This window comes from Haliotis rubra, unplaced genomic scaffold, assembly GCF_003918875.1.
Source record: "Haliotis rubra isolate DU_JTF1 unplaced genomic scaffold, ASM391887v1 Scf66, whole genome shotgun sequence".
In the NCBI taxonomy this organism is placed as follows: Eukaryota; Metazoa; Mollusca; class Gastropoda; order Lepetellida; family Haliotidae; genus Haliotis; species Haliotis rubra.
Window position 1 is genome coordinate 149,452 of NW_025767368.1, and position 15,290 is coordinate 164,741.

General features: G+C 38.6%; 1 protein-coding gene across 4 annotated transcripts in view; it reads left to right on the top strand.

The window, feature by feature from the left end:
* The window catches only part of LOC124257355 (methyltransferase-like protein 27), a 37,577-nt gene that overhangs the window by 16,526 nt on the left and 5,761 nt on the right, over positions 1 to 15,290 (top strand). For 2 of the 4 annotated variants that reach the window (XM_046691396.1, XM_046691400.1), the window contains exon 2: positions 10,920 to 11,081. In XM_046691396.1, the coding sequence (XP_046547352.1) occupies positions 10,953 to 11,081 (129 nt within the window). In that variant the 5' untranslated portion in view covers positions 10,920 to 10,952. Of the gene's footprint in view, positions 1 to 3,410; positions 3,576 to 4,470; positions 4,595 to 10,919; positions 11,082 to 15,290 lie in introns of all 4 variants that reach the window. The other 2 variants (XM_046691398.1, XM_046691397.1) reach the window with 2 other exon arrangements.

Genomic DNA, 15,290 nt, shown 5'->3' on the forward strand with positions numbered 1-15,290 from the left:
ACCCCTTTCTTCGGCTCTGTTGAAAATGCAAAGATGTGATTTTTTGGACGTTCGTTTTCTACTCTGGTAAATATTGTAAATGTCAATGTTATCCCAAATTAATAATTGCAAATGAACGCCCTTTCAATTATCAAAACAAAACTCAGTTCTCACATTCCATAACTGTGGTCTTTGAAGGAAAAAACAACAACTATTAAGAAATCTTTTTCAATTCTAAAATGAAAATGATAATAAAAATAAAAATACAGAACAGGTAAAATTCATTCAAAATCATAAATATGATAAAATCAGAATAAAAGGAGAAACATCAAACAATAATATATAACACAACAGATTAATAACTAATAACCAGTTAATCTGCCAAGCTTTTCCAGTTGACCAGTTCACTACATAATTGGTCTTGATCTTCTTGAGTAACTTCTCTATTTAGTGCTCTATTTAGTGCTCTATTTAGATAAACATGATTATAACAGATACTATATTTCATTTACAAACAGGACATGACTTATCACTGAGGTAACTAAACACCATACTAGTCTATTGGATAAACTTGCAAGATTTGGACATAGCTGTAATGGTTTCCATTTGGAAATATGTTGGTTTTAGTTACCCGTATCATTTTTTGGAGGAAACAGGTCCTCCATAGTTGCAGTGTCGTCCTCCATCTTAGACTTTGGTTTCTTCAGCCAGCTGCACTTTACATCTGTCTTCCTTGCTTGTATTTACAAAGTAAAAGTCAAAATAACAACTCTCAGAAATAATCTAAATTGAATTTGTGTTGTTATGTCATTATGACAACTAAATTGTAATTGACATATAAATGCTTTAGTTAATATAAGTATACACCTTAGTTTAATAATGGTTCTGTCACTGTCAACTTGATATATAGGCTTCACAAGTAATATAACTGGTATTTTTACAGCACAAATTATGAAAATACTCCAGCATTTAGAAGAAATATTCTTGACAAATGAACACATACAACTTCAATCACTCACCCAAACAGAACAGAGGCGCCATGGAGGCAATAGAAATTACCCACTGGACAATCACGCCTGGTCACGTCCGTCCCATAGAGGTCATTTAGTTCAATCTGTAAGTAAACGATTCTTAGTTGGCTATTGTACTTACGAAAATATTGGTCCCTACAGACAGACACACGGAGAGTTATGCCTTCTTGGTTTGCAAAAACACTTTTACAACACATTTCATTCACAAAATGTTCGTATTTCGCGCCAAAAATGTAAAACTCCGACCTGCACTCGGTAGGATTTGTCCTTCATTGACACTTGAGTGAATGAGTTTAGTTTTACGCCGCACTCAGCAATATTCCAGCTATATGGCGGCGGTCTGTAAATAATCGAGTCTGGACCAGACAATCCCGTGATCAACAGCATGAGCATCGACCTGCGCAATTGGGAACCGATGACATGTGTCAACCAAGCCGGCGAGCCTGACCACCCGATCCCGTTAGCCCCCTGTTCCGACAAGCATGGGTTACTGAAGATTAATTCTAACCCGGACCTTCACGGGTCATTGGCGCTTGAACCTGGCCTTCTATGTGTCCAGGCTCTAGGTCATATAAAACTTAAGTACCCGGTCGCAACTTACAGAAAGCTCGAACTTACGAACCAATTTTGGCCAGTCTGAGGTGTAATTAACCCAGTATGTAGCATGACCAGAAATTATTGAGAATTTTAGGAATATGTTTAATTGGATTTCTAGTATAAACAACCTTGACCAGCTATCAATTGCTTGGTTTCATTCAAGAGAGACAACTCCGTTAATCCTTTTTCATAAGTTTGTGAAGAGTTATCCCCCTTTGTTTACCTGCTAGCAGACGACATTTTCAGTGATCCTCAGTATGGATGATTTAGAGAAGAGGAAGTTGATTTTAGAGTATTATAACAAGGACATCAGAACAGCTAAAGTGATTTCAAGTACAACAGGCATCCCTTTTTGTCCACTGTTTATCGTGTTTTGATAAATATTGCAAATGGATATGGCATTGAGCACCAGGGAGGCACAGGTAGGCCCAGAAAATTGACTGTCGGTGACAGGAGGCGACTTGGTATTCTAGTTTCTAAAAACAAACGAAGGAGTTTAGAAAACCTAAGGCTGGATATGATTGATAGAGGAACTGTGGCTGTCTGTAAGGAGACAATTAGAACTGAGCTGCATGCTATGGGTTGGCAGAAAAGTCGAGGAATTCCATCACCGATCATGAAACCTGAACAAAAGCGAAGGTTGAACTGGTGCTTACAGCATAGAAAGTTTAACTGGGACAACGTGATTTTCTCAGATGAAAGTTGTGTGTGGCTATTTCCTAATACACTGAAATTCTGGACCAAACAAACTGAAAAACTTTGTAGCAGCGCCCAAAGTACAGTCCGAAATTTAACGTGTGGGGTGGCATAGCTGTGTTAGGGGCAACGCCCCTCTGTGTATTTGAAGGGAATATGAACAGTGAGCGGTACACAGATATTCTCGAGGGACATTTACTTCCATCTGCTCACGTGTTCTATGGAAATGTTTGGATTTTCCAGCAGGACAACGACCCAAAACATCGTTCAAAACATTCACAGGACTGGTTTCGGACCCAAAATATGACATTATTAGATTGGCCAAGCTATAGCCCTGACCTAAATCCAATAGAAAATGTTTGGGGACTTATGAAGGAAAGTGTCAATAAGAAAACCTGACTAATATTGCTGAAATGAAAGAAGAGGTGGTCCGATATTGGGACAGCATGGACCACGACTTTATAACTTCTTTGATCAGTAGTATGCCCCGCCGCATTGAAGCCTGCATTGCTGCCAATGGTGACTTGACAAAATACTAACTGTTCACCTGTCTTTGAATCTGGAGTTATGCTCTGCTAATATTCACATTTAACACGTGAGTAATGAGTGCAAAAGATAAAATAATTTACAATCTTAAATTCTCAATAATTTCTAGTTGTACTGTTTAATGGAGAGCGCCATATTGCGGAAATCTTTGTCACCGGAAGTCACTAAATCTCGCGATGCGCCGGATTCACTTACACGCCCTATAGTAAGCACAGATCTCCGTGATGTAGGTTTTGTCCTGGAGGAATAATTGTGAATGCGACGTGACAAAACTTATAAACAAAAAAATCCAGGGATTTGACTTGGAGTCATAGAAAAGAGTCAAGCATCAGTTTCTCCTGACACACACTAGCACGCACTTGGCAATAATGACCTCAATAATGACACGATTATTATAGCATTACATTGTATGAAGGATACAAAGCTGAAAATCAGTTACGTGACATTTGTGTTGGTGTAGATTATCATTCACCAATTATACTTTAACATTTATGTTATACAGTTCATCGGATCCAATTGCGCGCATGAATAACGTAGCGTACATACTGGTGTTCTTTTTAGACCTGAATACATTGCCAGGCGGAGTTATCGGAGATGGAGAGAACAACATTTACAGAAGTGGAAAAGGAAGAGGCGGAAAGATGTTTTCAATTCCCGGTAGAAAAGGGTCTGGATAATGATGCCATTGTCAAGAGGTTCGACTGCGTAGCTGAGAAGTATGATAAGGTACAGTTGACATACATTTATACTATTCTAGCTCTGTGTAGCTCGTAGACAAGTACATGCTTGTCGTAAGAGGCGGCCATATAGCTGGAATGTTGCTGAGTGAGGCGTAAAGCTAAACTCACACGTAGAGAACAAGTCATGAAAGCCGAGAGTGTTTGGTACAAGTTCACACTGCAATGCTACATTGTCCATGAGTAGTTTGTAAAGGTGCTGCCTATGACCAAAGAAAGAATAGATATGACACAGGAGTAAATGAGTTGCGTTTAGCGCCGCTTTAAGAGTATTTAAGTACAGTCAGGTAAACACGGGAGGGACGCCCGAAGCAATGCAGGTCCTAGACGTGTACCACTTTGTTGGACCCAGGAGTAAGGGCAAAGATAATATTAGACAGTTTGTAGTGTTTATGTTTAGGTTAACGCTGTTTTGAATAGGAGTACAGTTATAACAGTTATAACAGTTATATCACGGCGCGTCATCGTAATGTGGGATGAAATTCAGAAATAAAGCAGATTTCAGACCTGTATCACTCTTGTGAAACCCACGGGTATGGTGCTGATGAACTTAGGAACATAATCGTGAAATCAGGATTGGACCCTACAACCAATGGTCACTGGCTTGCCTAGGGGATATATTGCTGCACATTAAAGTCACATAGAACGTGAGGACCAAAGAGGCGTTTTGTAATAAAACAGAGCACGTATATATACTGATCATCCATTCAATGAGAATGTGTGTTCTTAAAAATAGATTTTTTTAAGATACGGAGAATTATATACATCCCTCGTCATATATAATATACAACATTATTCAATTTGATTTTGCATATTCCAAAGTTTGTATGTATAATTGATAACGTAAACAAATTACATATTGGTTGGCACATTTATGTTTTCAGATGCAATCTACATATGGTTACAGCTTGCAGAAGTGGATGGCGTCTAGCTGCTCTATATACCCACAACCGAAAATCTGTCTCCATCTTGGATGTGGCTGCAGGGACGGGCTTGGTCTCTTGTGAGGTAAATTGTGACATCTGCTGTGGAAGGGAATACATTTACATACTGACCTATGTTGTGAAGGGAATGCATGAATTACTGACCTCTGATGAAGAAGGGAATACATACTGACCTCTGTTTTGAAGGGAATGCATGTATTACTTATCTAAGGGAATACGTGCTTTTACTGACCGCCGTAGTGAAGAGAATACATCTATTAACTGACCTCAGTTGTGAAGGGAGTAAATGTATTACTGACCTCTGTTGTAAAGGGAATACATGCATATACTGATATCTGTTGTGAAGGGAATACATGTACATACTGACCTCTGTTGTGAAGGGAATACATGTATTACTGACCTCTGTTGAGAAGGGAATACATGTATTTACTGATATCTGTTGTGAAAGGAATACATGCACATACTGACCTCTGTTGAGAAGGGAATACAGGCATATACTGACCTCCTTTGTGAAGGGAATACGTGCATATACTGACCTCTGTTCTGAAGGGAATACATGTATTTCTGACCTCTGTTGTGAAAGGAACACATGTATTTACTAATATCTGCTGTGAAGGGAATACATGTACATACTGACCTCTGTTGTGAAGGGAATACATGTACATACTGACCTCTGTTGTGAAGGGAATACATGTATTACTGATATCTGTTGTGAGGGGAATACATGTATTTACTGATATCTACTGTGAAGGGAATACATGTACATACTGACCTCTGTTGTGAAGGGAATACATGTATTTACTGATATCTGTTATGAAGGGAATACATGCATATACTGACCTCTTTTGTGAAGGGAATACATGTGCATATTGACCTCTGTTGTGAAGGGAATACATGTTTATACTGACCTCTGCTGTAGAAGCCTAGAAGGAAATACATCTACAAAATATATATATTTACCTCTGTTGTGAAGGGAATACATGTACATACTGACCTCTGTTGTGAAGGGAATACATGTACACACTGACCTCTGTTGTGAAGGGAATACATGTATTACTGACCTCTGTTGTGAAGGGAATAAATGTATTTACTAACATCTGTTGTGAAGGGAATACATGTATTACTGACCTCTGTTGTGAAGGGAATACATGTACATGCTGACCTCTGTTGTGAAGGGAATAAATGTATTTACTAACATCTGTTGCGAAGGGAATACATGTATTACTGACCTCTGTTGTAAAGGGAATACATGTTTATACTGACCTCTGCTGTAGAAGCCTAGAAGGAAATACATCTACAAAATATATATATTGACCTCTGTTGTGAAGGGAATACATGTACATACTGACCTCTGTTGTGAAGGGAATACATGTATTTACATAACACTGTTGTGAAGGGAATACATGTGTATACTGACCTGTGCTGTAGAAGACTAGAAGGGAATACATCTACAAAATATGTATATTGACAACTGTTGCGAAGGGAATACATGTATTTACATACCACTGTTGTGAAGGGAATACATGTGTATACTTACCTCTGCTGTAGAAGCCTAGAAGGGAATACATCTACAAATTATGTATATTGACAACTGTTGTGAAGGGAATACATGTATTTACTTACCACTGTTGTGAAGGGAATACATGTGTATACTTACCTCTGCTGTAGAAGCCTAGAAGGGAATACATCTACAATATATATATATTGACAACTGTTGTGAAGGGAATACATGTATTTACTTACCACTGTTGTGAAGGGAATACATGTATATACTGACCTCTGTTGTGAAGGGAATACATGTATATACAAATCTATTGACAACTGTTGCGAAGGGAATACACGTATTTACTTACCACTGTTGTGAAGGGAATACATGTAGATACTGACCTCTGTTGTGAAGGGAATACATGTATATACAAACCTCTGTTGCGAAGGGAATACATGTTTTTACTGACCTCTGTTGTGAAGGGAATACATGCATATACTGACCTCTGTTGTGAAGGAAATACATGTATTACTGACCTCTGTTGTGAAGGGAATACATGTATATACAAACCTCTCTTGAGAAGGGAATACATGTATTACTGACCTCCGTTGTGAAGGGAATACATGTATATACAAACCTCTGTTGTGAAGGGAATACATGTATATACTGACCTCTGTTGTGAAGGGAATGCATGCACATACTGACCTCTGTTGTGAAGGGAATACATGTGTATACTCTCCTCTGCCGTGAACAATGTATGTTACTCACGTTTTGAAGATGTCCAAAGTCATCCAACGTAGAAAGATTAAAACATCTCGGAACACAATGTGTGGGAAATCCATCAGGACCTTATGTCACGATGAACAGATAGAAACACGTCGTGCTTGACAAATGGTGTTAGGGTGTTTCGAAACAAGATCGTAACCTGTTGCCACAGATCACAGTAGTGTGGATTGCAGCAAGTGAAACCGTTATGCCATACTGACCTCTGTTGTGAAGGGAATACATGTACATACTTACCTCTGTTGTGAAGGGAATACATGTAGATACTGGCCTCTGTTGTGAAGGGAATACATGTATTACTGACCTCTGTTGTGAAGGAATAAATGTAGTTACTACCATCTGTTGTGAAGGGAATACATGTACATATTGACCACTGTTGTGAAGGAAATGCATGTACATACTGGCCTCTGTTGTGAAGGGAATACATGTACATACTGACCTCTGTTGTGAAGGGAATACATGTATTACTGACCTCTGTTGTGAAGGGAATAAATGTATTTACTAACATCTGTTGTGAAGGGAATACATGTATTACTAACATCTGTTGTGAAGGGAATACATGTATGTTGTCTCTGTTGTGAAGGGAACATGCTCTGTTGTGAAGGGAATACATGTTTTACTTACCTCTGTTGTGAAGGGAATACATGTATTACTAACATCTGTTGTGAAGGGAATACATGTATATGCTGACCTCTGTTGTGAGCGGAATAAATGTATTTAGCTAACATCTGTTGTGAGCGGAATAAATGTATTTAGTAACATCTGTTGTGAAGGGAATACATGTAAATACTGACATCTGTTGTGAGGGGAATACATATAAAAGCTGACCTCTGTTGTGAAGGGAATACATGTACTACTTATCTCTGATGTAGAAGGGAATACATGTACATAATGACCACTGTTGTGAAGGGAATACATGTGTATACTGACCTCTGTTGTGAAAGGGAACAATGTATACTACTCTTTTCTGTCGTCTAGGAGGCCATATCCTGATGATTCATTACGATTACATCTTCTAAAGGGATGTCCTCCGTGCGAACCTCACCAGTCTGGAGGACAGAGGACTGTGGAAACTAGAGGACAAGCAAATTAAGCCCAACACCGCCCACGGGTTTACTGGTCATTTGCACGTTTATAAAGTTTTGTAGACCAACACCAACACTCAATTCTTTCACGAGTGACCTGCGTCTGTTAAATGGTGTTTAGTTCAGGCAGGGTAATGACAAGTGACGTGTGAATTTGGACTTCAACCCAACAACATTTCAAACATTGTACTGGTTAAACCCAAGTCTCCCTGAAACGATTGGTTTTACATCAAATTCCTCACCCACAGATAACGTTTAACTGGCAGGAATGGGCAATGGTAATATACAATAGTGTAATTTTTGTAGTTCCTCAAAACCTCTCTAAAATCAGCTTTTTGTGACACATTTCGACTTACCAAAGTATTCAGTGTCATTTGTGAGTCTGAATCATGATCTCGTTGAAATGAACAAACTTCATTTCTAATTGATATTAACACACCCGTGAACTTTATTATTGTTTGTAAAGATTTACCTCAGTTGTCAAATTAAACATATACCCAATTGCTCTAACCATACCTTGTCATGTGTTTTGAGCTACATTAATAGTATTGTAGACTTTCAGAACCTAGTTTGCAATAGACATACAGCACGTGTTGTATATTAACACGTATTCGGCCTTGTCAGTAAGATGATTGCGGCTAGCGTTGCATATTGATGTTGGTGTCAGTGGGCAATTTTGAATAAAAACTTATATTTTTCTGCTTGAGTATGTTATTTGTTAGTGCTGTCTGCTACCCAGTGACAACAACAAAGGTAAACTATGTAAACAACAAACAGTTTAACATGGACAGTCCACAGCGTATACTCAAAGCCTATATTGTCTCTTTCATTATCCCTCTCAAACTCAAGCACGGGGCATGGTAATAACAAGTACCGTGTTTTAACGTTTTATAACGCTGCCGTTGACAGAACCATCAACAAGTTCATATGTGGACAGATGCTTAATCGACAGAGTGGTCATATCTGTATTAACAGGCGCGTGTGTGTGGAACAAACATTAAAATGTATGCGGATCTTGCGCGTCAGCCTCACTTTCGGTAACGTTTCAAATTAATTGAATTATATATTAGGATCTGACGGGATTAGGATTGTAATTCATGTTCAGCCAGATCCAATGAGTCTTACGGTTGGTATTACTAATGTCCCCTCCTATTCTGTCTGTACTCTAAACCGTTGTGTTTTGGATAACGGAAACAATAAGCTTTGAGGAAAAGACATTTTTTTGCCCCATTTGCATTTTTGTCCCAAAGGCAAATATGTTTAAATAACCGTATTAATTACCTGAATCAAGTTAAAATGAACTTATTATGATATTTATTATGCACACATAGAGATTGCTGTGAGGTGGGTGCGGTCAATACTCTGTGCCAAACGGATTGTGGTGAAATAGGTATGCACAATAATGTGTTGCTTCACAACTTGAGAAAAATCGTTTTTTGACAAACAGAATGAATAGTCTTTGGAGCGTTGCAATTTTCGCGCTATAGCGATACCGCTGTCTCGCTATATCGCTATATCAGTGCCTGTCTCACGCCCCAGTGGTCTCCAGTGGAATGTGTTTGGAGGCAAACAACCCTTTACGATCCATAAGGTTTAGGGTGGGGCTTAGGGTTTATGGTTAACCGTTGAGGTTAGAGTTAGGGTTAGGATGCAGGGTTCAGGGTTTGAGGTAGGGACAGGGGTAGGGACAGGGGTAGGCCTTAGCTTAGGTCAGTGTAATCCGAATACAATTAGACACACCTTTCGTCCCACCAGGACTTGTCAGTGCAGCTTGGTTTGTTAGAAAGAAACGGTAGACGTGTTTCAGGTGTTGTCTTGGTTTGTATCAGTTTCACTGGCGGGAACACGTCAAAATGCGGATCATAAGCTGGAGCTTCACCTTTGGTTTCGATGGGATGCAGTACTGGTGGTCGCTCTATCAGTGGATCGAGTGTGGGTTGGTACTGTCGAAACTATGTTCGGGCGTCAGTAGACCCTACAACAGTTACCTCCTTCATATTACCATTCCATGTTGTCCCTGGGGATGAAAGCTCGGACACCATCTACCTGGTCCATCGAGGGTCAAGGAGTGAGGGGTCGGACGACCAGGACCCTATCTATCTACATCACATTTATGCACTGGCACACATTCATATAATGATTAACGCAATACCCGGTTCTATACTCACATAGGTTCACGTTGCCTCAATCCATCTCTGATGCTACACCTTCAACACAAGACAGGGTATGCGTGTGACACAGTGGGGAACTAAGTGACGGCGTGATTACACAATGCCATTGAGAAAGTGGTCAAATGTAACATATGTTATAAGTGACGGCGATTCGAATCCTTCGATTGAAAAGCATGGACAACTCTACCCGTGTTAACAGTATCTTTTTAAATGGATCGAGACTGACCTGGTCTTGATCACCTGTTCCAACATATTGTTTTCATTCGTTAACAATTGTATCTGATCTTGAACTCATGTGCGTGGTGATGGGACAAATACCGGGCATCCCTGATCGATGACGCATCCCTTTCCAGATGTGCTGAATTGTATTTAACGTAGGATTAATCTTTTCTGTCCCTCATGATGACTGTGTCACGCTTAACCATTTCTCTATGGTAAATCAATCTACTACCGCTCTCCTTGTAGCGCTCTCCCCAATTTGAACAATGCCTACTTCTCTCAGATGATATTTCTAAACCGATCCTAATTAAGAACATGCAACATTCAACCATAAACAATAAAAGGGGGAGGGTCCGTCTTTGCCTTGGAGAAGAACATCGCCAAGCATCAGTTTCCCCATCCCCCCCGCCACCCCCAACACACTCACACACACACACACACCACATCCTACGGCTACAATGACACGATAATAGCATCATTTTTTAAAGAGAATACGAAGCTTTGCAAGCAATTGAAAACCAGTTAAGTGATAATTGTGTTGGTGTTTATTTTCATCACTAAATAGGCATTAGCATGTGTATTATACAGTTCATCGGATCCATTTGCGCGATAATAACGTAGCGTACATCCTGGTGTTCTTTGTAGATCTGAATACATTGCCAAGCGGAGTTATCCGTGATGGAGGGAACATTTACAGAAGAGGAAAAGGTAGAGGCAGAAAAAGATTTTCAATTCCTGGTAGAAAAGGGCCTGGATAATGATGCCATTGTCAAGAGGTTCGACTGCGTAGCTGAGAAGTATGATAAGGTACAGTCGACATACATTTATATCATACTAGCTCTGAAGTCGCTCGTAGAGAACTACATGCTTGTCGTAAGTGGCGACTAGCGGGATCGGATGGTCAGACCTTACGCCATATAACTGGAATGTTGCTGTGTGAGGCGTAAGTCAAAGTCAAAGTCAAAAGAGTTTATTGTATTTAAGGCCTCCGGCCCACATACAAATATACATTTGCAAATAATATACAGTATACAATATATAATAGTGGAGAGAACAAGATGACAAGCTATTGTGAAATTTCGTTCTTGCGTTTTAAACTGTTTAACAGTACATTTCTTAGTCTCATACTATGTTTGATAAATAATGACAGATTAAGAATAACATTATCATTTTGAGAAGACATTAAGGATGAGAAAGCTAGAGCAGGAGATTTTGACAAAAACGGGTGTGGAATATATTTGCTTCTGAGAATGGAGTAGGATGGACAGACTAGCATAAAGTGGATTTCATTCTCAACTGCGGATTTACATAGCGGACAAATTCTCCTGTTCTTATCTATGGACATTTTCCTGCCTTCATTTATCATTAAATCTAACAAACCAAGTCTAAATTTGGTAAAAATATTTCTTAAATCTTTAGAATATAAAACAGACAGGTATTTTTCAGGCTGGAGTAAACTTTTAAATGTCCTGTAGCAGTCATACCTTGAGCTGTCGTGAAGGGTAGAATGCCAATTCTGATAGAACATATCAATGGCTTGGTGTTTAAAATTATATAAAAAGAGACTGAAATTCCCAATAGTTTGGTTCATCGAAATAAAACCAAAACCATGAGAGAACAAAATGTTTCTTACATGGGATGCCCATGTAATTTTACCGATATTGTCTAAATGTAAAAGCATATTATAAGCCAGCTTTGGAATTCTATTTTCATGCATACCAATAAGTTTTATCCAATATTTCAAGCATCTAATCTGAGAATTGATATATATTGGGTGTCTTCCACATTCGCCGTAAATCATACAGTTTGGTGTAGATAATCCAACGGATAAATATCCTTTGCATGCTAAAAGGTGAAGTTTTTCTAAACAATCGTATCTTTGATAACCCCAAATATCAGATCCATATCACATTATTGGTTGTATCTGCGAATCAAAGAGTTTTAAAAATATATTAGGTGAGGTAATTCCAATTTTATATGAAACAGACATAACGTTGAATAGGGCTTTCTTTGCTCTTGATACTAAATCTTCTATGCTTTTAGAAAAGTTCATTGTATGGGTAAACTGAAGACCAAGATATTTATAATGACTATTAATCTTAAGGTGTATCCCATTTAGTACCCACGTTTCATTTACGGATAACGAACCACCCCTTCTGAAAATGACAATATTTGTTTTGTTGTAATTAACCGATAACTTCCATTCTTTTGTGTAACGTCCCAAGATATTAAGTTGATTTTGTAGTCCTACAATAGTGTCTGAAACTAAAATATCATCATCAGCAAAAAGTAACATTAGTATTTCAATCATATCTGGGAACATCTGAATACCATGTTTTCCATTTTTAGCAATATCGTAATACAATTCATTAATGAAAAATGAAAATAACATTGGGCTTAAAATACATCCTTGTCTTAATCCGACTGGACAATCAAAATAATCTGTAAAATCATCACCACATCGCACACATGATTTTATATTAGAATACATAGACTTTAAAACAGAATACATTTTCCCTCGTAATCCGGTCTTTAGCAGACAATACCATAATTTGGAACGATCAACAGAATCGAAAGCTTTTTAAAATCGACGAACGCTACATACAATTTGTGTTTTCGGCGTGAAAGACGTTTTTGAATTATTGCATGTAATGTAAAGATGTGATCTGAAGTAGAATAGTTTTTTCGAAAACCGGCCTGAGTTTCTGGGATTAAGTCCCGCATATTTGCCCAATTTGTTATTCTATTATTTAATAAAGTTGTGAATATTTTGCCCAGAATACTCATAAGTGAGATGCCTCTATAGTTGTCAGGACCCCTTCTTATGAAGAGGAACAATAATTGAAGAAGACCAGCTAGTTGGAAACATACCATTATCAAATAGTCTATTGAAACATTTTATCAGAAATGGCATGATTACGAATTCTGAACATTTTATCATTTCTATGATGATATGATCAGGACCCGCCGTTTTCCCGTTTTTTAAATGTGATATAGCATTGGATATTTCATTTTCTGATATTGGTGATTCTAGAATAAATTTATCCACATCCATGTAACATTCTGATGGTGAACTAACCATGTCATTTAAAACATCGTTATCTTGATCGATATCAAATACAGACTCGTTTGAGAATATTTTCTTAAAATGCATTAGCCATTCAGTTTTGGGAATAGAATTTTGATGGTGCTGTCGTCTTTGTAAGAAGCGTATTTCTCTCCAGAATTTAGAAGGACATTTGATCGAACTGTTGAGTCTGTTTTGCCTTTGTTTGCAAAATTTAGATTTAAATCTCCTACAGCAAGTTTTAAACTTATTTCTCATTTTGCAATATTGCGTTCTATTCGAAACTGTGCGTTTACACCGAAATGCTCTGAGGGCCTTACGGGCATCACGCCTCGCTGATTTGCATTCCGCATTCAGTTGGGGCGTTCTATTACTGTTAGCATGTTTAACATTAACCTTTTTCTTCATACACTCGGACGAGATTAAAATCATATGTACAAATTCATCAATAGCACCATCAATGTCAATATCAAGCATTGTATGTAAATGTTGACAACAGGACAACATTTTATCAGATAAATTATCGACAAAGTATTTACATAGCGAATCATTCCAAACAATCTTTTCTTTATCATAACAACCATCGGTCAGTTCATTTTCATTGTGTACATGTGGAAACTTACAAGTCAACTCCAGTGGGAAATGGCCTGAGTCAATGCGATCTCCAATGTTAAACATCTCAATATACTGGAAAAAAAACTGTGAACAGATGATATAATCGTTCACGCTCGAGCCCTGATGATTACAAAAAGTATATTCTCCAAGCCTATCTCCAAAAGCTCTGCCATTGACAATAAACAATTGAAGTGCATAACACATATCTAATAAAATACGACCCAAACTATTTACAACTTGATCATGCGATTTGCGGTCATCGAGTGGGGTATCCCCTTCTTCACTATATTTTAGATGCTCATTTCCGATGTCATCATCAAAACTAACGTAATGGTTATTTCGCTCGCCTGTGCGAGCATTCATATCTCCACAGAGTATTGTGAATGAATCACTGATTTCTGGAAGGGTTTCTATAAGAAACTGTTCGATTTGTTCAATGTTACATTTATAATCTCTGTTAGAATAGTACGGGGAACCAAGGGGTGGGATATAAGTGCATAGTAAGTTGATATCTTTAACAACTGAAAATAACTTTTTAGGCAGTTTCAAGAAGATCAAATTGTCGACTACTGGGGATAGTAAGGTGCACACTTTGCTTATAGAATGGTGGATACAAACACATACACCACCAGAAAGTCTACCACAACCAGATAGCTTTACTGCTGGGCTATAGAAAACGTCATAACCGTCCAACCAATTCATATTTGACATGTCGATAACAAACGTCTCAACAAGGCATATTATTTTGAATTTCCGAAGATGTACTAAAAATTCACAGTCGTTTATTTTGTCCCTCAAACCGTTAACGTTCCAACACAAAAGAGAGAGAGTGGTATTGTCAGTCACGAGATCACTGTCGGAGTTAGTACTTGCGGTGTCATCGTCGATAGGTCCTTGTGAGATAATAACCGGGCCTTGGCCGCTGCCCTATGGGCGTGCCAAACGAGAAGGCGTCTTGCTTCTGTTGCGTGAGGAGTCGGTCGCTGGTTGCCGCTTGCGTTGACGTGTTTGAATCTGACTACGTGTGGACTCACTGGAATTTTCACGATCTACCGTTATGAGTTTGCCGTCTTTAAAGTATCCGAATTTACCGGTTTCCTTAAGGGCTGGTAACTGTTTTCTCTGTCGTGTCGTCAGGTCGCTGGAAATTCCAAGTCCATTCTCCTTGAGGACTGGTCTCGATTTCAGAGCTCGGACCTTATCATCTGATAGGGCGAGTTTCACAATGATGGGACGTGGTTTAGTTGCTTGTTGACGTTTAGCGCCAAGGCGGTGTGCACGAATCACGTCAGACGTAAGACTAAACTCACTCTCTTACTTTGAGAACTAGCCAG